The 21559-nt window shown below is 51.7% G+C and overlaps 2 protein-coding genes across 6 annotated transcripts; one reads left to right on the forward strand and one right to left on the reverse strand.

The window, feature by feature from the left end:
* Positions 1–8834: 8834 nt before the first annotated feature.
* Positions 8835–10154, reverse strand: SAT2 (spermidine/spermine N1-acetyltransferase family member 2). Of its 5 annotated transcripts, none has more exons than XM_032839956.1 (6): positions 9920–10149; positions 9783–9834; positions 9586–9669; positions 9392–9493; positions 9165–9205; positions 8835–9027 (listed from the first exon to the last, which is right to left on the reverse strand). In XM_032839956.1, exons 1-6 carry the CDS (start codon positions 10022–10024, stop codon positions 8860–8862), a joined length of 552 nt encoding a protein of 183 aa, XP_032695847.1. In that variant the 5' UTR covers positions 10025–10149; the 3' UTR covers positions 8835–8859. The 5 variants fall into 5 exon arrangements, with proteins under 5 accessions (XP_032695847.1, XP_032695848.1, XP_032695850.1 ...); XM_032839957.1 differs by having other exon boundaries at positions 9959–10145; XM_032839959.1 differs by lacking the exon at positions 9165–9205 and having other exon boundaries at positions 9920–10154.
* Positions 10155–11255: 1101 nt separating this feature from the next.
* SHBG (sex hormone binding globulin) lies at positions 11256–14507 on the forward strand. Its single transcript, XM_032839961.1, has 8 exons — positions 11256–11535; positions 11672–11763; positions 11922–12111; positions 12422–12583; positions 12809–12971; positions 13118–13254; positions 13697–13919; positions 14355–14507. Exons 1-8 carry the CDS (start codon positions 11419–11421, stop codon positions 14486–14488), a joined length of 1218 nt encoding a protein of 405 aa, XP_032695852.1. The 5' UTR covers positions 11256–11418; the 3' UTR covers positions 14489–14507.
* Positions 14508–21559: the final 7052 nt, after the last annotated feature.

Below are 21559 nucleotides of genomic sequence, written 5' to 3' on the forward strand. Positions count from 1 at the left end.
CAAAACAAGGATTTTATAATGCCTTGGCAAGGAGGGGACAAGCAAGTTAAACCAACTCACAAGTAAGTGCACAGGGTTAGACTGAAGGTGCCATAGATACAAGGACTTGGTCTGAAGGGAATCCCCGGGAGACAATGATCTGGGGTTCTTCCAAGTGACTGGGGAAGACTTGAAGTTTCGAGAACTGAGATGTGAGGCCCGAGTAGGCGTTTACTAGAGGAAACATGCGGTAAAAGTATTCTTGAGCTATTAGGAACACAGTGATGCAGACGAACAGAAAGACATATCCTTTGGGGAACCACGACTAATCGGAATAGCACTTGGCTTGAAGTAAGGAGCTGCCAGAGGGTAGCCTGTGAGGAACTTGTAAATCGGATTAAGTAGAAGGGCTTTTACTTTATGAATTCCAAAGAGCCACTGAAAGGTTTTAAGCAGGAGTGTCTTTCTACAACTGGGTAAAATGGATTAAAAGTTAGGGTGGTCTCAAGATGTGAGACTGTGAAAAACCATTGCGATAAGAAAGATGCCAATGACCTTGGAGGAGGGCTGTGGACAACAGAGGTACACAAAGATTGGGGCCTCTTAAATTTGCTGTAGAATCAACAAGAATGGGTGGTGAGGGTGGTATGGGGAGGGTTCAGGAGCTGGTGAAGAAGTGGGAGGACTCCAAGACAACTCTCAGATATATACTTGGGGTCACTGAGTGAATGGTGCTGCCAATCATGATAAAAAGAACGCAGGCGACAAAGTTTTGGATAACACGTTGATGACTTTGAGTTTGGTGTTGCTCTGAGTTGAAGGGTCCATCGTCTACATGGATATCCCTTGTCTTCAACAAACTTCTCTTTCAACTTAAATGTAATTTCTTTAGCCTTCCACTAGGACTTCCACCTCACACTGCGAAAGCATCTTATAGTCCTTTGTGGTATCATCATGGTTGTACTCTTAATAATTTGTCCAGCATCTGTCTTCTGCCATGTAAGACATCAGAGACTGGGCTCCGGGTCTATTTTTGCCCACCACTGTATACCCAGTACCTAGCACAGTTCCCAGCACGGCAATTTTTTTTTTTTAAGATTTTACTCATTTATTTGACAGAGAGAGAGAGAGCACAAGTAGGGGGAGCAGCAGAGGGAGAGGGAGAAGCAGGCTGTCCGCTGAGCAGGGAGCCTGACGTGGGGCCCAATCCCAGGGCCCTGAGATCATGACCTGAGCCGAAGGCGGATGCCTAACCAACTGAGCCGCCCAAGCGCGCACACACACACACACACGCACACACACACACACACACACACCCAGGTTGGCTAATATTAATGAAAAGAAAGGATCAATGTTCTACAAGTCAATGGACACACAGGTACGTGGTCCAAAGAGGTCTTGGTTAGGCAGGTGGATGCAAGAATCACCCAGTGTATTATTCATAGTTAAAGCTATAAAACAAAAATAAATCTCTAAACAGAAGTGTAGACTGAGGAATGAAATGGTCCATGACGGAACTTGCAACTACAGCAGTATTTAAAGTGCTGGCAGAAGAAGAAGTGACTTGGGACACCTGGGTGGCTCAGTCAGAAAAACATCTGTCTTAGGCTTAGGTCATGATCCTGGGGTCCTGAGATCCAGTCCCATGAGGAGTCTGCGTCTCCCTCTCCCACTCCCCCTACCTGTGTTTGTTCTCTCTGTCAAATAAAATCTTTAAAAAGTTAAAAAGAGAGAGAGAGAGAGAGAGAGAGAGAAAAGCCTTCCAGAATCTCTGGGCATCAGTAAGTATAGGGAGGGAGAGACCGTAAAGATGGTGAAGAGCCAGCAGCAATTCTGACAAGGAGAGGGAGAGAGAGTTTGAGTCACTGAGAAGAGCAGATCATCAAACGTGCTGGCTGTGAGACTGAAGAGTTTGAGTTTGGACTCATTTTTTCCCTAAGATTTTATGTATTCATTTGAGAGAGAGAGAAAAGGAGTGCATGAGAGGGGTTAAGGTCAGAGGAGAAGCAGACTCCCCACTGAGCAGGAAGCCTGATGTGGGACTCGATCCTGGGACTCCAGGATCATGATGAGATTCCAGGATCATGACCTGAGCCGAAAGCAGTCCCTTAACCACCTAAGCCACCCAGGTACCCCTGAGTTTGGACTCTTAAACAATTGCAGTGACTGAATTTTGTTTTAAAAATGGCACCCTCACAGACTACTCAGCCTCCGACGCCAACAATCCTTTCAGGTTTACATTTTGTCCATCCGCTGTAGTCACAGTCCATTCAGGCAGAAGATGGGAGTGGGAGAGTAGGGAACAGTGTTTCAGACAGGGGAACGGATTGTGCGGGTGGCCCAGAGGGGGAGCGCGCAGCACTTCTGAGGTACTTACAAAGAGTCTGACATGGTGAGAACCAACTAGACAGGCAAGCTCACGGCTGGAAGGGTTGAGCCCAAGCTTGGAGAGGCTGGAACATGTTTAGAAGTTTGGATTTTCTGCTGAGAGCTGTGGGAGCCATTGCAGAATTTTCAGCTAACTTTTGGCGGGACAGGCAAGGCGTGGCTTGTCTTCGGACTTCTAAATACACAGAGATTTTGAGAAAGATAGAAAGATGGATAGGTCGATAGAAGAATGTTGGGAAGTTACTGAAAGCGGGGACTATGTGAAAATTTACGTGCTGAACGTTGACACTTGCCCCAGACTTCTTCTTCACCCAGCTCTGAGGATATGGACAGCCAGGCTGATGCCCTCCGACGGGGGGTCTGGAAGAGTCTTCTGAGAAAACTCATCAGGTGAGCCAAAAGACCTAAAGATACTGGCCTTAAGGGTTCCTCAAGGAAATGGCCCAGTGGATCGCCCTTTAGTGACGTCCACAGAGAACATGTCTCCCCACACCTGCCACATACACACACACACAGTTTCTGATTGTTCCTTAGTGTCCCAGTCTTAATTATGAGCACGCAGCTGAGGACTACCTGACATTTGAGGAAAGCCTCTTAAATGAAAGAGCTTCACCCCCGCAAAAAAAAAAAAAAAAAAAAAAAGAGAGAGAGAGAGAGAAATTATAAATAAAAATTTTAAAAAAGAAAGAAACATAGTTTAGAAGAAATAAAGACTATGCAAGAAGAAAAGCATTAAAGAAAAAACAAAAACTACAGGGGATGGGGCGCCTGGGAGGCTCTGTTGGTTCAGCGCCCGGCTCTTGATTTTGGCGCAGGTCGTGATTCCAGGGGTCCTGAGATCAAGCCCTGTGTCAGGCTGCACACTCAGCAGGAAGTCGGGTTGATATTTTCTAGCTCCCTCTGCTCCCCCCCTTTGTGTGTGAGCACACTCTTGCTCTAAAATAAATAAATAAAATCTTTAAAAAGATATGTATTTTTTAAATTTTATTTATTTATTTGACAGAGAGACAGTGAGAGAGGGAACACGAGCAGGGAGAGAAGGAGAGGGAGAAGCAGGCTCCCTGCTGAGCAGGGATCCCGAAGCGGGGCTCGATCCCAGGATCCTGGGATCATGACCTGAGCCAAAGGCAGATGCTTAACAACTGAACCACCTAGGCACCCTGAAAAGATAAAAATAGGGGCACGTGGGTGGCTCAGTTGGTTAAGCGATTGCTTTTGGCTCAGGTCATGATCCCAAGGTCCTGGGATCCAGCCCTGAGTCAGGCTCCCTGCTCAGCGGGGAGTCTGCTTCTCTCTCTCCCTCTTTCCATCTGCTTGCTTGTTCTCTCTCCCTCAAATTAAAAAAAAATTTTTTTTTAAGATTTTACTTATTTGACAGATAGAGACAGCCGGAGAGTGGGAGAGGGAGACGCAGGCTCCCCATGGAGCAGAGAGCCCGATGCGGGGCTCTGTCCCAGGACCCTGGGATCATGACCTGAGCCAAAGGCAGACACTTAACGACTGAGCCACCCAGGTGCCCTTCAAATAAATAAAATCTTTTTAAAAATAGCTCTTAGAAATTAAAGACATGAAATCAGAAATAAAAATTCAATAGAAGGATTGGAAAATAAAATTAAAGCAATTTCCCAGAAAGCTGAGCAAAAAATGAAGGAGATAGAAAATGCAAGAAAATTAAAGGTCTGGCCCACGGCATTAAACATCTGAGAAACAAAACTTCCAGAAAGAAATAACAGGAACATGGAGGGGAAGAAAAAGTCCAAAAAATTACTATATATATATATATATATATATATATATTTTAAGATTTTATTTATTTATTTGACAGACAGAGATCACAAGTAGGCAGAGAGGCAGGCAGAGAGAGAGGGAGAAGCAGGCTCCTGGCTGAGCAGAGAGCCCGATGTGGGGTTCGATCCCAGGAACCCGGGATCATGACCCAAGCCGAAGGCAGAGGCTTTAACCCACTGAGCCACCCAGGCACCCTGAAAACATGTATTTTTTAATTTTTTAAATTTATTTTTATTCACTTATTCTTTTAAGATTTTATTTATCCAAAAAAAAAAAAGGTTTTATTTATCTTGGGATGCCTGGGTGGCTCAGTCATTAAGCGTCTGCCTTTGGCTCAGGTCTTGATTTCAGTGTTCTGAGATCAAGACCCATGTAGGCCTCCCTGCTCAGCACTTGTGCCCCCCCCAATAAAGCCTTTTTAGAAGATGTTTTTCTATAACTGAAGAAGATGAGCTTCTAGGTTGCAAAGACCCACTGGGTCCCCACTAAAACATTCCCATGTAAGATTTTAGAAGGCTAGGAAAAGAGAAGATCCTAAAAGCTGTGATTGGGCAAAGAGAGAAGGAAAATGAAATGTCGTATGAAGCCCATTTCATGAAAATGGGCTTCATATGACATTTCATTTTCCAGAGTAAGAAAGTTTTCAGGGTTTTTAACAGCAACACCAGAAGCTTGAAGACAATGGAGAAATGCCCTCAAAATTCTTAGTGCAATTCTTAATGCAATTCTTAGTGCAAATTATTTCCAAACTAGCATTTGATACCCAAACACAAGACTGACAAGGTCCCAACAACTTTTTAAAGTTTTTATTTAAGTAATCTCTACACCCAATATGGGGCTTGAACCCACAACTCCAACACCCCGAGATCAAGAGTCTCATGACTTTCCACCGAACCAGCCAGTTGCCCTGAAGTCCCAACAAAATTATTTCCCAAGCACCCTTTCCTAAGAAGCTCCATCAAAATAAACTGAAAAAGATAAAGAGATAGGTTGGAGATAGGTTGCAGGAAACAGGAGATTAATCCAAGAGGTGAAAAGGGAATCCCAAGTTGGGTGTGGAGGGAGATCCAGCAGTGTGGACCGAAAACCAGCCTTTCGCAGCTAGAACAGGTCTAAAGGCTCTGTGAGAAAATTCTCAAACAGAAGAGATAAAATTCCTTACTTGTTTGTATATCCTTAGAACTCAACTCAGGGCTCCTGGGTGGCTCAGTGGGTTAGACCTCTGCCTTTGGCTCAGGTCATGATTTCAGGGTCCTGGGATCGAGTCCCACAGCATCAGGCTCTCTGCTCATCAGGGAGCCTGCTTCCCCTCTCTCTCTCGCTCTCTGCCTACTTGTGATCTCTCTCTGTCAATAAATAAAAATCTTTGAAAAAAGAATCATTAACACAACTAAAGGAGAATTTGGGGATAAGTTAGAGTACACAGAAAACGAACCAAACAAAAGGACAAAGCAACTATTAACTCCAGAAAAAACACAAATGGTTCAGGAAAGATAGACAACTACATCTCTCCACATGGCGGGGCGCCTGGATGGCTCATGCTGTTAAGTATCCAACTCTCGATTTCAGCGCAGGTCATGATCTCAGGTCAGGCTCTGTGCTCAGCATGGAGTCAACTTGAAATTCTCTCTCCCTCTGCCCCTCCCCCTGCTCCCCCCTCTCTCACTCTCTAAAATAAATAAATAAAAATCATTAAAAAAAAAAAAAAGCTATCCATAGGGCACAACTGTAAAGAGCATTTGCATCGTCATAATACATGAACACTAAACAGATCCAGCCGGAATTATGATATAATATTGGAAGCGTGGGATGATGGGAAATGGGGGTGGGGTGACGGTGGGAGTGGAAAAGAGAGTTAGCAGTGGGAAGTCAATAGCTAATGTCTGAAACAGAAGCAGGAGAAGTAGCAACATTGGCATGCTATTTTTAGTCTGAGATACACAGATGAATCTAAGACAAAACATAGTAACACAATTCAAACATTCAGTTGAAAGTGATTGTCTTTAAAAACTGAGGGAGTTGTAAGACTGCTGTTTTTTCTATTAGCCTCACAGAAGTATTTGATTGTTCATGTAATATAATGTGTATCTAGGATAGGAAAAAAAGTACTGATAACCTCATGGAAGGGGGCAGTTACTGGAGGAGATCAGTTAAGACACTATGGCAATTTGCAAAGATGATAGTGGAAGGGGACATAGGGATGTGGATGGATTTGAAAGACGTTTTAGTTATGCTTTCTCTATGCTCCCCCCCCTTTTTAAAAAAGATTTTATTTTTTTAAGTAATCTCTACACCCTGTGTGGGGCTGGAACTCACAACCCTGCGCTCGAGAATTATCCGCACAACCGACTAAGCCAGCCGAGTACCCCTCTATGCTCCCTTTATTTTTATTTATTTATTTTTAAGATTTATTTACTTGACAGAGATCACAAGTAGGCAGAGAGGCAGGCAGAGAGAGAGGGGTTAGCAGGCTCCCCGTTGAGCAGAGAGCCTGATGTGGGCCTCGATCCCAGGGTCCTGGGATGGAGCCCCTAGTTGGGCTCCCTGCTTAGCAGGGAGCCTGCTTCTCCCTCTCCCTCTTCTGCCCCTCCCCCTGCCAATGCCTACATGCACCTACTCTATCTCTCCCTCTTTCTCATGTGTATGCGGACTCTTTTTTTTTTTTTAAGATTTTATTTATATATTTGACAGATAGAGATCGCAAGTAGGCAGAGAGGCAGGCAGAGAGAGAGGAGGAAGCAGGCTCCCCGCTGAGCAGAGAGCCCGATGTGGGGCTCCATCCCAGGACCCTGGGATCATGACCTGAGCCAAAGAAGGAGGCTTTAACCCACTGAGCCACCCAGGTGCCCCTATGTGGACTCTTAATACATAAAATCTTTTTAAAAAATACGTTAAAAAATAAATATTTATTTAAGAGACAGTTAGAGTTGCGTGGGGTGGGGGGGGCCACCGAGGGAGAGAGCATCTCAAGCCAGACTCCTTGCTGAGCGCAGCGCCCCAGCCGGCCAGAACCAAGAGTCAGATGCTTAACCGGCTGAGCCACCCAGGTTCCCCTCCATGTTCCCTCTAAAAAGCCCTCCCCCTCAGCGCCCTCCCCTTTGTTCTAGCTGCCAAGGCCAGAACCCAGGTCCTTATCACCTCATAAGGCTCAGGCCCAACATCTAATAGGATCAGCTGGCAGAAAGCTAATGAGGTGATAAGTGGGCAGGAACCCAAGGGGAGATTGGCTGAGAATGGAGTGAGCTGGACTGGGGACATCGGGTGAAAACTGGCCAAGACAGGGTGGGGAGGGGCGAGACAAGAGAGTAATGCATGGAGACCATAAACTCCAAAAGCCAAGGCAAAACAAGATGGGGCAAGATAAAATTTGGCAATATTGCTTCCCACTTTATGCCCTATTCTTCTGCATTAACTTTTAAAGTATTCTATTCTGTTGTTTTTGTTTTTGTTTTTGTTTTTGAAGACGTGATACATGGGCATGGCACAAAATTCAGAAGATTCAAAGAGCTAAGTGGGAAAAGCTGTCCCCTGGCCCCTCAGATCCTCTCCTCAAAGGTGACTACATTCCCTCGGCTTGTTCGTGCGTTTTTCTGGAAATAATACATTCTGATGCAATTTAAGGTTAAGAAAGGCATCACTAGATAAATTGATCATACGTAAAAGATATAAATCCTGGGGTGCCTGGGTGACTCAGACGGTAGAGCATGCGTCTCTTGATCTCCGGGTCGTGAGTTTGAGCCCCATGCTGGGTGTATAGCTCACTAAAGAAAAAAAAAAGTATATGATCCCATTTGTACTCACTTAGCTAATGATGTGCATATATGGACATTGAAAAAAATCTGAAAAATTGATACCAAAGGGTTAACAGCAGTTAGAGAACTAAGGCTACGGATTCTATTTTGATGTTACATGTCCATTCCAATGTTCCTACCAGAAACCCACAGCAGCTGTGTAATAAAATATTATGAAAGTAGGACAGGAGCTTGTCTCCCTTCTTTCCTCCGTGGGTCTAACGTTCTGTTTTGGGTTTGCCGAACTGAAAATAAGGACTTTGTGACTTTTGAAAAAGGAAAAGCGCTGGTGAGCTGAACTGAGTTTATGGGGGAGGGGGGCGGGGGAGTTGAGGCAAGTGTCCCTTCCCAGCACCGTCGGGACTCCACCAGCAGGGGGCGGCCTGCTCCTGGTGTTGAGCCAGTGGGCGGGCCTCAGCCTGGGGTCCTGCACCTTGCATTCCAGACACTGGAGGCCTCTGTCTGGGTCCCAAAAGGAGACCCACCATCCTGATGTGCCAAGCTGACTCCTTGCTCTTCTCGTCTTTATACACTACAGCCAACACTCTGGCCCTCTGAGGATGAACATGGTCTTGGGCCCACCTTTGGGACCAGAAGCCACATCCCACCCACCCCCCGCCCCTGCCCCGACTCACCAGGAGACCAGAACATTCCAGAAAGGTCTCAGGATGGCTGAACTTATCGAGTCACGCACTCGCAGTAATTATCCTTTATTTCTCACCCTCAGCAAGGAGATGGGACGACCTCTCCCCCAATTCTGCTCTGTCCATATTTTGGGTATAGTTACTCCCAACCTCTCTTCCTTCAGAGGCCAGCGCCAGGGGACACAAGTGTCTCTGCGGAGTGCTTGGGGTGGGGGGAGGCGGGGGGGGGGGAGGAGCCGGTCCATTACGGAGATCCGCAAGGAACGGCCTCACTTTCCCGCCAACTTCCTCATGGCCTCTCCGTCAAAGGTAAAGGCATGCCAGCCCTCAGCTTCAGTCAGATCCTGAGCTCCCAGAGCCTTGTACAAGGCCATGGCTTTCTGGTTCCAGTCCAGGACGGCCAGGCGGAACTGGGAACAGCCCTGATCCAGGGCCACCTGTGGGAGAAGACGTCGCTGACTTTCCCATCCCAAAAGGAAAAGGCTTTCTTACCCTGCGTGGTGACCCCTGTGCCTCCCACCCGTGCTTGCTTTTCCAGGGCTAACCTGGAGGCCCCCCCCATCCCTCTCCTCACCTGCGCGACCCTTCTGATTATTTTGGAGCCAATCCCCTGACCTGTTGGGGGGGGGGCGGAGAAAAAGAGAAAACAAAAAGGGGGCGGGAGTGGGGGTGGGGAGGAGGAGGGGTTGTTTCCGTTGCAGGCACTCAGAGGAGGGCGTGAGGCTGGGGTTAGGGGGCAGGGGATGGGTGCTGGGTCTGGCTGGCTCCCCCCCCACCCCCCGCCCGGCCCCCCCCCCGTACCCCGATATTCCGGGGTCACGTAGATGTCTTCCAGATAAACGGTGCGCCCCTTCCACGTGCTGTAGATGAAGTAATACAGCCCGTACCCCACCACGAGCGGCCCTGGGATGGAGACAGAGGAGGGCACTGGGTGCCAGGGACCGACCTCTGCGAACGCCGGGGCGGGGGACCCTCGCAGGCCCCGCTGCTCTTACCCTGCGCGTCCCCGGAGGCGGGAGGAAGGTCTGCCACCAAACAGCGGTACAGAGGGTTCTCTCCGAAGCCATCCGCTCTCAGCGCTGCGGAGGTGGGGGTGCGGCAGAGAGACGTAAGGGCCTGGGTGTTCGCCTGCCCGGCCCGGAGCTCGGGCCTGGGGCACCCCTCCCCACTCCTCCCCAGCCTGGGCCCCCACCTTCTTCGCTGATCTGCACCTGGTCCAAGAGTTTCTCGTACTCGGCCAGTTCCTGCGGCGCGGGGACAGAGGCCAGATCAGGGCAGGGGCCCCCGACTCCCCGCGCCGCACCCCTCCTCCGGCCGCGCCGCCCGCACCCCCTCGGGGGCCCCGGGTTCCCGGCCCGCAGCCGTCACCCGAATCAGCCCCAAGATCTGTCCACAGTCGCCCTCCTCCGCCTCTCGGATCCGCACGGAAGCCATCTGGACCCCGCGGGCTGGGACTGAAGTCCGGGACCCTCCCCTCCGGTCCGACGGGGTTGCGGGGGGTTCGAAAGGGCCTACGCGCCGGGCCGGGACAGCGGGGGGCGGGGCGCGGCGGGCCAGGCCGCCGGAGTGGTGGGCGCGAGGGGGCGCCTCTCCGCGACGCACCCCTGCACCCGCCCGGGACGCGTCTCGCCAGCCAATCAGCTGGCAGAGCAGACCCGCCCCGAGGCCCTAGCCCTGCCCCCCACCGTCGGCCCCGTGACCCGGCCCCGGGCAGGGGTCAAGGCTGGACTGCCCGCCCCCTCCCTGTTGTCGCCTGGGTGTCCCAGCCTCTGTGGATGAAACCCGGCAGTTCAAAAGTCACCTCCCCCGGTCTTCCCTAAGTCACCTCCCCCGGTCTTCCCGAAGTGAAGTGTGCAGTGATTTTCGGCCGTTCTCGTCGCTCTCGCTCACCCACCCAAAGGCCCTGCGACGCTGGGTGATTCCTGAAACCCCCAGCTCTGAGCTGTCTCCTAGGGGTCTCGAATGGCTCTAGGTGTCCCCTCTCTCGGGCGCTCTGGAATTTCAAAACGGGATAGGGAGAGAGCGATGCGCTTCTGTTGGTAGATGCCACTAAATCACACAGGGACAGAACCTCCCTCAGAGGCCTGGGAAGACACTGAGGGAAGAGCTCAGAGCCTGCGTCATCGCAATGAATCCTCCTTCCAGTGAACCCCGTAAAGCAGATACTACTTTTCACATTTTAAGAACAAGGACACTAGCAAGCATCATGGTGGTGTGACTTGGCCAGACTCACTCAGCTGGATGTTTGGTAGTGGAAGTCTCAGCTGTAGTCCTCTCTCTCTCTCTCTCTCTCTTTAAGGATCTTATTTATTTGAGAGAGAGAGAGAGCGTGTGGGGTGGAGGGGCAGAGGCAGAGGGAGAAGCAGGCGCCCGGCTGAGCAGGGAGCTGAAGTGGGGCTCAATCCCAGGACCCTGGGAGCCCAAGGCAGACGCTTGACCCACCGAGCCACCCAGACGCCCCTCGGCTGTAGTTCTGACAGAGGATGCTTCTCGGGGTGCAGGGACCTCATGGGGGTGGTAGAGGCAGCCTCCCCAGAGGGGGCAGAAGACTTCAAGGGGCCAGGTCAGGCTCTAGAGGAGGAGAAGGGAAGAGGTATACTGTTCTAGCTCATAAACAATCCTGGCAGGGGTAGTGTAGTGGAGAAACTCGGTCCCTCCCCCAAGTTGTCATCAGAGGGGTCAGAAGGGCCACAGGGTCAGTGTCCGGTCTCTTGCCCCCCTTCGTCCCCCCGAGCAACCTTTAACCCAAGACGAACTACGGAAAGGCTGTCTGCCCCCACACATTCTCCCTAGAGTTCCCTGAGCCACTGAGAGGACCGTAGCTGACCATGGAGGGCAGAGGCCCGCTGGCCACATCTCCCGGGTGGCTGTCGCTGCTGCTGCTGCTGCTGCTACCACCTCCCGGCCACCAGGGACGGGCCCTGAGACATGGTCTCTCCGCCCAGGTGCAGGAGTCTTGGGATGGGGTGCTCCGTGCACATGCACGTGTTTAAGCGACCTTCACTTTGGCTTCTGCTCCTGCCTTCCTCCCCGGTCCATCTCTGGCCACTCCTCACTTGTTTGTTCTTCTCCTGCTGACAGAGGATCCAGGACCCCCCTGCTGTGCACCTCAGCAGTGGCTCAGGACAAGAGCCTATCACCATCATGACTTTTGACTTCACCAAGATCAGGAAGTATGAAGTTGACTCAGCCCCTTGTTGGAGTCCGCCACGCTACCTTCCCTCTCTTGGATCTTCTCCTATCTCCCTCCCTGTCCCTCAGCCTCCTCCTCCCCACTTTTACACCCAGAGGGCATGCCACATGCACAGCCTTTCCTTCTCTGTCCTTCCAGAAGCTTTTCCTCCTTTGAGCTTCAAACCTGGGATCCAGAGGGAGTGATTTTTTATGGTGACACCAACCCAGAGGATGACTGGTTTGTGCTGGCACTTCGAGATGGCAGGTCCGAGATCCAGCTGCACAATCAGCTGGCACAGGTGACTGTGAGTGCTGGGCCCCGGCTGGACGATGGCAGGTGGCACCAGGTAAGCCGGCTCCGGTCCTGAGGGGAGGCGTGTCCCGAGCTGGTCCGCAGAAATGCAACAGAAAGGAGTTTTCGGGCATCCCCTTCCCACCGTCGCCTTATTCAATCCGCACACAACCTCCACGGCCTCACTGTGCCCGTCCCCAGTTTTCTGGAGGGCCATCCTGAGGCTCACAGGCCCGAGTGAACCAAGGATGCTAGCGGACTCCACGAGTCCATGTTATTTCTGTGATACGCGGCTGCTTGGGAAGAAGGGGGCAGAGGCAGGCCCCAGCGGCCTCTGATTGGGTTCTGCTCCTTCCTCCCTGCAGGTGGAAGTGAGGGTCCTGGAGGACTCCCTCCTCCTGAGCGTGGATGGGGAGGAGGTGCTGCGCCTGAGACAGGTGTCTGGGTCTCTGGCCAGCAAACCCCAGCCCATCGTCAGGATTGCCCTGGGGGGACTCCTGTTCCCTGCCTCCAGCCTCCGTTTGCCGGTAAGGACATTGCAGGGCTGGGGCTGACCCAAGCTGTTAGAGTGTGGCTGGTTGGGTGACCGTGGGAGCCCAAGGCCACACTTTTCACAAGAGCTGGTGGCGCGTCAGCTGCGTGGGAGAAGCCAAGAACTTGTGTCTCGGAGGGGAATCAACTGAGGGCGGACAGGGGCTCCGATGTCTTGATGACGACATCCCTGCTTCTTCCCTTCCCTCCACTGGCTCCAGCTGGTCCCTGCCCTGGACGGCTGCCTACGCCGGGGTACCTGGCTGGACCCGCAGGCCCAGACCTCGGGGTCTGTCCCTACGAGGAGCCTCAAGAGCTGTGCCTTGCAGTCCCAACCTGGAACGTTCTTCCCTCCAGGAACCCGTGCAGAATTCAATCTCCAAGGTAAAGGCTGCTCTTCCCTGTGCAGCTAGCTCTGTGTCTGCCTTCCCCCATCTCCTTCCAGCCCTGGGTGCCTCCGTCTGTTAGCCCCCAGGCTTGAGTCCTCACGGGGATCTCTTCTCTCCCCGCCCCCCGCCGCCACCACCCAGACATTCCCCAGCCTCATGCAGAGCCCTGGGCCTTCTCTCTGGACCTGGGACTGCAGCAGGCAGCAGGCTCTGGCCACCTCCTTGCCCTTGGGACCCCAGAAAACCCTTCTCAGCTCAGCCTCCACCTCCAAGATCAAGTAAGAGGGGTGCTGGCTATATTCGGTGGAGCCAGGGAGCAACGGGTGGAGGCGGGAGGAAAAGGGGGTCTCCAAACTGTATGTTAAGAACACTTAAGGTGCAGGGGGGCAGGGGGCAGAGACACATCTCGAAGCTGCCCGCAGCAAGCAAGTGACATTTTATTTACTTATTAATTCGATCTTATGGTTAAGGAATCTCTATACCCAACATGGGGCTCGAACTCACAACCCCGAGATCCGGAGTCTCATGCTCTGCCAGCTCAGCCAGCCAGGCACCCCCACAAATGGCTTTTATCTAGACTGTATTGACTTGGGAGAGGTGTGGTTTATGAATATCAAGCCGGGAAAATTGAGGCAATAAAGGACGGGGCCCCAGAGAGTAGATGTGGTTCATTCTTTCCACCCCTCAAACCCCCCAATCCCTGTCCCTCACACTCTGCAGAAGGTGGTGGTGTCCTCTGGGACGGGGCCCGACCTGGATCTGCCCCTGGTCTTGGGACTCCCTCTTCAGCTGAAGCTGGCTGCGTCCGAGGTGGTCTTGAACCAGGGATCTAAGAAGGAGATCCTTGCTCTGCCTGACTTGGACTTGGCCTCCCTCCTCAAGCTCTGGGTCCGGCCGCAGGGGCGCCTTTTCCTGGGGGCTCTGCCAGGTAAGATGGGGACATTCACGTTGCTCGGCACACCACTGGAAATAGGTAGAGGGAGAGAACAAGACGGGCAGGCTTGTGTTCCTAGGGGAAGGAAACCTCTGAAATGGAAAAGAAAGGCCACAAGAAGAGAAGGGATAAGGGGCAGCAGGAGGAAGTGCTTTAAAAAAGTTAAGTCAGAGGGGCGCCTGGGTGGCTCAGTGGGTTAAGCCGCTGCCTTCGGCTCAGGTCATGATCTCAGGGTCCTGGGATCGAGTCCCGCATCGGGCTCTCTGCTCGGCGGGGAGCCTGCTTCCCTCTCTCTCTCTCTGCCTGCCTCTCTACTTGTGATCTCTCTCTGTCAAATCAATAAATAAAATATAAAAAAAAAAAAAAAAAAAAGTTAAGTCAGAGAGCTGGGAAAGTGGGGGGCAGCCAGTGGTTCCAAGTTGCCCTAATGCGCCCTCCGGGCCCCCTCTGTGTGCTTGAATGGCCTTTGGGCCCAAGGCCAGAAGCTGGACATGGACCGGGCCCTGAGCAGAAGTGAGGACATCTGGACCCACAGCTGCCCCCAGGGCCCAAACAATGGCACCGACACCACCCATTAAATCCCCACCTAAGAATCCCCTTGAACGTCTCTCATTTATTACTCGACCACGGTTCACGGTGCCTCTGCAATGTACCAGGCGCCCTGCTGCACAGCGGGTTGTACTGATGAGGAAAGGACACCCTGCTTCCTGGCTTCTTGGTGCTCATGGCCCCCCCGCGGGAGGCAGGCATCCAGCAAAGACTCGCAAGTAAGTGGATGACTGGAAACCGGTAAGCGCCATAAAGGGAGCTTGGAGAGACCTTAACCTAATCGGGGGTCAAGGCAAGCTTCCTGAGAGCTGTGGCTTCTCCAGCTGAGATTAACAGCAGCACCAGGACACACACACACACACACACACACACACACACACACACACACTACATACAGGTAATTTTCTTTCCCAGCATTTACTCCCTGTGGAAGTTCCACTCTCCTGTCCCCCCACGTGGACCCCGCGTGGACCCCGCGTGGGAGGTCGGGGTCCAGAGGGGAGGGGAGCAAGGGAATTCTGTCCTCCCTGCGATGGGCCACTGCTGTGCAAGGAAGGAGCAGCAGGGGGTGTGAGAGAGCCGTAGAGACAGGGGGGCAGCGTTCTGGGAAAAGGGGCAGAAACGGCAGGAAGGAAATAAAAAAGGAGTGGCGCCCAGGGAGAAGCAGCCTGCATCTCTCCCAGTCTTGGTCCACTTGCTGCTGCATTCCCCAACGAATTCGTCTCTTACTCCATTAAACAAGAGCTGGTTTATGCTGGTCCCAGCTGGGAAAAACAGATCCCGGAATAACTCTGCCCTCAGCCCCCAGACCTCTGCAGAGTGCTGGTATCCCAGCCCCTACCCAGGGCACCCTCCCGTTTCAGCCCCTAGCTTCCTGGGAAACCTTCAAGCCCAGAACCCCTAGCCTCCTAGAGAGCCCTGGAGCTCCATCCCTCCCCACCTCTCAATCCTCATCCCCTCTCTAGAGCTGATCACCCATTCCCCGTCTCCAGAACCCATGGGCATCCCAGCCTCTTGGCTCCTTAAAATGATTTTCCTACCAGTCACCCAGGCAACAGGGTGAGTCACTCATTGGACCACTGTCTCCTTCTGCAGGGATCAGCGAGGACCTAAGTGACCCCAGGCTAAGGAGGCTCCGGGAGAGCCTGTGGGGATGGAAGTCACAATGCCCAGGCTTCTCCTTGGACCCTCCCAGTCTTGACTTTGAGGGTCTACAGCTGCTTCCAGCAGGTGGAGTGTTCTGGAGAGGTCTGAGCAGGGCCAGGAAGCCCAGATTCAGCTCGGGTCCCCTGGGCCATCGGATGTGTCCATTCAGGTGGTGTTTACTGAGCACCTACTGTGTATCAGGCACGGTTCTAGGCACTGAGGACGCATTGATGAAAAAGACAGACACAATCTCTGTTCTTTTTTTTTTCTTTAGATTTATTTATTTGAGAAAGAGAGAAAAGGAGCATGAGGTAGGGAATGGCAGAGGCAGAGGGAGACAGAAACCCTAGCAGACTCCCACTCAGCATGGAGCCCGACATGGGCTCAATCCCATGACCCTGAGATCACGGACCCCAGCCAAAACCAAGAGGCAGAGGCTTAAGGAAACCGACGGCACCACCCAGGCGCCCCCACCGTCCCTGTTCTTATGGAGCTCACGGTATGGTGGCATACCGTGAGCTCCATACCGAGAGCCCATGAAGAAGAAAAACAAGTAAGCGAGATCATTTCAGATAGTGGTTAGTGCTGTAAAGGGAATAAGATCCTGTAACGTAAGAGAGGACAGGAGTAGACAGGCAGCACTGGCCAGGTGGTCAGGAACGGCCTCTCTAAGGCAGTGTCACTTGAGCAAAGACCTGAATAATGAAAAGAAACCAGTCCCGTGCGGGCCCCAGATGGGAGCCAGTGGGGAGGGTTAAAGGACCCCGAACACACCTGGGTCCACATTGAAGGGTGGTTCTGAGCCTCCTAAACTCTTGTCTCCAAGGATTGTCCCAGGAGCTGGCTTTTCCCTCCTCCCTGCACCCCACCCCGTCCGGGAGTCCGCACCCCACAACCTCTCTTTCTCCAGTCTGCCCTAGATTTCGGGATTCCTGATTACCGTCCAGAGCTGTCTACACTCTTTCATTAAGACTGACTTTGCTTTGACACACAGGCTGCCCCACCAAGGGCACCTCCAGTGCCTGCCCAGTGCCCCCTGGCTCTCCCACACCCCTACAGACCTTTCCAGAGCTTGGCAGCATACCTTGCAGCCTCCAGGCCTGGTTTGTCCACTCACCCTGCCCTGGGTGCTGCCTGTCTCTTCCCTTCCACCTTCGCCTTCTCCCTCCCTCTCCTTTTCCTTCTTTTAAGCCTTGAGTACTGGCTATCAACCATACGCCAAGCTATGTCAGGTAGTCCACAGGGACCTCCAAGATGACTAAGTCTCACGCCTCATCCTGGAGAACCAGAGTCTTGGGAGAGAAGTAGGCAGACCGGTGAAATTCTTGAACAGAGACTTCTATGAGGTGCCAGGGAAACTGGCTGCGAGGGGAACCACCGAACGTTTGAACTTGGATCAAACGCATCAGTCTCTTGACTTTACACGATCCCCATCTCCAAAAAAGGAAAGTCCCTCTACTCCTAGGCTTGCTGTGAAGATCTCATGAACCTCGGAGTCCAGATTCCTGGCCCTGAGCTTGACCTAGAGGAAGCAGTTAGTATATGAGAGACGTTGCTTCCTTGGCCATCGTGAACCTCATGCATAGTTCTTGAAATCGATGTCTGACCTTGAGGGTATAAAAGACGAGGAAGGGCGTGCAGGGCCGGGCTGAGATGGGATGAGGGCTGGCTGAGGAGGCTCCTTGGGCCGCAGGGTGAGAGGCCTTGTGTGTGCTGCTGAGGAGCTGGGCGGAGAGGGTGGGCTGTGGTCTGGTCAGTGGTCAGTGGTCAGTGGCAGAACATCTGTGTTTCTCTCCTTTTTTTTTTCCCCCAGTTGTTGCATAACATGCAATTAACCATCTTAAAAAAAAGAGATTAATTTTATTTATTTGAAAGAGAGAGAGCGTGAGAGTGTGAGCTCGGCAGGGGGTAGGGTGAGGGAGAGAGAGAAACAAGGAGACTCTGAGCTGAGTGCAGAGCCTGACGTGGGGCTCAATCTCATGACCCTGAGATCATGACCTGAGATGAAGCCAAGATTCAGACGCTCACACAGGTGCCCCACAATCGACTGTCTTCTAAAAAATTTTTTTGAATTTGACTCTGGTTGACTGAACTTTACCATCTTAACTGTTTTTATCGCTCCATGGCGTTTAAGTTTCTACTGTGGGGCACCCATCGCCACCATCCATCTCCAGAACTGTTCATCTTGCAAAACTGAAACTCTGTGCCCGTTCAATAATAGCGCCCACGCCCATCCCCATATCTGTGTGCTGGAGTTCTCTTTCTTTTTATTTAATTAATTAATTATTATTTTTTTTAAGATTGTATTTATTTATTTGAAAGAGAATGAGCGAGAGAGAGCATGAGAAAGGAGAAGGTCAGAGGGAGAAGCAGACTTCCCAAGGAGCTGGGAGCCCGATGCGGGACTCGATCCTGGAAGTCCGGGATCATGACCTGAGCTCAAGGCAGTCGCTCAACCAACTGAGCCACCCAGGCGCCCAGGAGTTTTCTTTCTTTATTCTTGTCTCTGCAAAGACCTGTCTTGTTGGGAACGAGATAGCTGAATCCGTGGGATTTGGGAGGTGAGAGGAGAATCAAGGGGCACAGACCTCACAATGGCCGCTGGATTTGGGAGGGGGGTGTGGGAGGTCTTACTCATTTCCTCCTTTCTAGAGATGACTGGGTTCCAGGAAGAGGCTGGAGGTTTGTAGCGGCTTTTTTTTTTTTTTAAGATTTTATTTACGTATCTATTTGACAGACAGAGATCACATGCAGGCAGAGAGGCAGGTAGAGAGAGAGGGGGAGAAGCAGGCTCCCGGCTGAGCAGAGAGCCCGATGCGGGGCTTGATCCCAGGACCCTGAGATCATGACCTGAGCCGAAGGCAGAGGCTTTAACCCACTGAGCCACCCAGGTGCCCCTTGTAGCGGCTTTTTGACACCCCCTCCCTTCCTTATCGTATTACCCTGTGAATACTAATGCTGCATTTGGCAGCATACTCCCTCCTGCCCGCATTCATGCTGACCGCACCTAGAGGAGAAGAAGAACAACCATAAGTACCACAGGTGCCTTTGGCCTCACCCCAAAATGCACAGAAGGCGTTCATTCTTTTCCGAGGGAGCCCGTGTACAGGACAGAAACAGAGCCAGAGGTCTGGAGCCTATCCCCAGGCCATGCGGGTTGAGGATAGCAGCCAGGCCTCATCTCTCCGATGGCGCCTGGATCATTTCGATGCTCCTTGCCTGATGAAAGAAAGAGCAAGTGACCTCACCTGTGGTTTCTAGAAGGAGCTATTCCATGCTGAAGCACAATTCAGCAACCAGACTTTTATCTTCCATAGCTCTGTGTGTTGCTTGGGTGTCGGAGGATATATATATGAAGTCTAAGGCAAAAGGTCTGTTCTCTAAATGCTCAGAGTCTGATTAGAAAAGGTAAATTACAGGGTGCCTGGGTGGCTCAGTGGGTTAAAGCCTCTGCCTTCAGCTCAGGTCATGATCCCAGGGTCCTGGGATCGAGCCCTGCATCGGACTCTCTGCTCAGCGGAGAGCCTGCTTCCCCCTCTCTCTGCTTGCCTCTCTGCCTACTTGTGATTTCTCTCTCTGTGTGTAAAATAAATAAATAAAATGTTTAAAAAAAAAAAAAGAAAACAAAAGGTAAACTCAGGAGAGCTGTCAGCCCAGTTACTCCAGACAAAAACCCAGGCACTGGACTGGATTGCTCTCTTTCTGTCACCCCATGGTTCCTGTAATGGTCCTTCCAATGTAGATCCCGAACCTTTCCTCTTGTCTCCACCTGCAAACCCGCTCCCCTCATCTAGGACATCTATGTCTCCTGTAGGGACTCCTGTGAAGCCTGCCCCACTGGTCTCCTTGCTTCCCGTGGTCCATTCTCCACGCACCAGCCATGGTGAGTTTCACGAAATCTCATCAGGTCGCTCCCTGCTTAAAACCCTAGAATTAGGGGCGCCTGGGTGGCTCTGTCAGTTAGGCATCTGCCTTTGGCTCAGGTCATGTTCCCAGAGTCCTGGGACTGAGTCCCGCATGGAGCCCTGCATCGGGCTCCCAGTTCGGCGGGAGGCTTGCTTCTCCCTCTCCCGCTGCCCTTCCTGCTCCCCACTACTGCTCACTCTTCTCTCACTCACACACACTCTCTCTCTCTCTCTCTCTCTGTAATTGAGATCACGAGTAGGCAGACAGGCAGGCAGAGAGAGAGAGAGGGAAGCAGGCTCCCCGCTGAGCAGGAAGTCCTATGTGGGGCTCGATCCCAGGACCCTGAGATCATGACCCGAGCTGAAGGTAGAGGCTTAATCCACTGAGCCACCCAGGCACCCCTGTAAATAAAATCTTATTTTATTTACAACCAAACAAACCCTAGAATTACTTCTGTGATGGTTGGATTAAACCAAACTATGTCCTAGACCTGTATGATCTGGTTCTTGCCTCCCTCTGGGATCTCTTGCTGTACTGATCTTGTCTTCCCTCATCGAAGGCCAGCTTTCACACTACACTTCCGTCCTCCTAGAAGGAAGAGTCTTCTCCCACAGGTCCCCATGGCTCCCTTTGGGTTACTCGGGTCCCACACTGACCCTTACACCCTTCATTAAGGTCCTCCTGGACCATCCAGGGGCTATCTGGAACATCACCCTGTTGTATTTTTCCTGCATAATATTATAATGCATTATTTTATTTCTTTGCTGGTTTTTATTATTTGTTGGAGCGGGAGTCCTGGGAGCACAGGGACCGGAACAGAGTCTGGCCCTAAGTTAATGCTCGTTAGCTGTGCGCATCGAATGAATGAATGGGAGGTGGGGCTGGGCTCGGAAGGGCGGGCAGAGGGCCAGGATGCGGGAATGAAATGGACAAAGGTGTGGAGTCAGAAGGAAGCACAGCCTGTCCTGCGAGTGGCCGGCTCTGCTCCAGGGGACGACGCATTGGTCCTAGTGGGAAAGGAGGCTGGGGACACAGGCTGGGTCTAGATTGTGGAAGGCCCCAAAGGAGACACAAAAGAATCAGGACTCCGTCTTGCAGGCTGACAGGAAGCCATTGAAGACCTTTGAGCTGAGGAGTGGCCTAATTAAAACTGTATCTTGAGAAAATGAATCCAGAGCCTGCTGTGGAAGGCACCGAGGCAGAACCAGCTGTATAATTTGCAGGACGGAGATGTGGGATCCCCTGTTCAAAAAGCAGGGGGAAAAGTTCCATTCAAGGCACTTGAAAGAGAAAATGTTTTCCTTTCTTTTTGACATTCTGTCCTCGAGTTCTCAGGGGCTTTTGCTATTTATTGTTGTTTGAAATAAAGAAAAACTACCATTTTTCTACCTTCAGCTTTCTGACGAGCACAGAAAGACTGAAAGTGCTCCCCTTCCTTCCATGTCATTCTTTCCAGCTGAAGTGCTTGGCTGAGTCAGGAAGTAGCTAGCACGACCGAGAAGGGTTAGAATACCATGCCTCCATCACCCATGTCTTCTAGAACACCATTGCCTTCTTTCTGTGTTCCAAGCAAGGTCGGCTTGGAACGTAAAGTGTGGCCTCTCAGCGATTGGCCCCCGGAGTGGTGCAGGTGTATGTATAACACGCTTACCTTATCTCCTCTGGGCACACACACACTCCATTGTCCCATTGGACTTGTCTTGCAAATTACAACTTCAAAGATAAAATTAGGAAGACTTACAGGATACTGACAGCAGAGCAAAAGGCTCTTCTGAGCACCAGCCCTGTTTGAGCAGATCCCAAGTCCATGAAGCTGGGCTCAGGGGAGAGAGTTCCAGAAGGAGGCTGACAGTCGGGAGAGGCGTTGTGGAGGGCTAGAGCCAAGGATGTTGAGCGAGAGTTGAAAGCAGAAACACCTCTCCAAGGGAAAGTGACAAAATTTGAAGAGAAATAAAAAGTGACAGATAATGATTCTTAAGTTGAGGTCTGTAGAGGCTCCTGTACCCCCTAGTACTAGTCTAGTCTGTGGGTCTCTTGAACTCCGGGTG

Source organism: Lontra canadensis, unplaced genomic scaffold, assembly GCF_010015895.1.
Source record: "Lontra canadensis isolate GAN:19392208 unplaced genomic scaffold, GSC_riverotter_1.0 scaffold110, whole genome shotgun sequence".
Lineage (NCBI taxonomy): Eukaryota > Metazoa > Chordata > Mammalia > Carnivora > Mustelidae > Lontra > Lontra canadensis.

Coding starts and splice junctions, on each gene's coding strand:
- SAT2 (XM_032839956.1), bottom strand. CDS start 10,024: ATGGCTTCCGTGCGGATCCGAGAGGCGGAGGAGGGCGACTGTGGACAG. Junction 9,835..9,919: donor AACCCGGGGCCCCCGAGGGG/GTGCGGGCGGCG, acceptor CCCGCGCCGCAG/GAACTGGCCGAGTACGAGAA. Junction 9,494..9,585: donor CGCCTCCGGGGACGCGCAGG/GTAAGAGCAGCG, acceptor TCTCCATCCCAG/GGCCGCTCGTGGTGGGGTAC.
- SHBG (XM_032839961.1), top strand. CDS start 11,419: ATGGAGGGCAGAGGCCCGCTGGCCACATCTCCCGGGTGGCTGTCGCTG. Junction 11,764..11,921: donor GACTTCACCAAGATCAGGAA/GTATGAAGTTGA, acceptor CTGTCCTTCCAG/AAGCTTTTCCTCCTTTGAGC. Junction 12,972..13,117: donor TGCAGAATTCAATCTCCAAG/GTAAAGGCTGCT, acceptor GCCACCACCCAG/ACATTCCCCAGCCTCATGCA.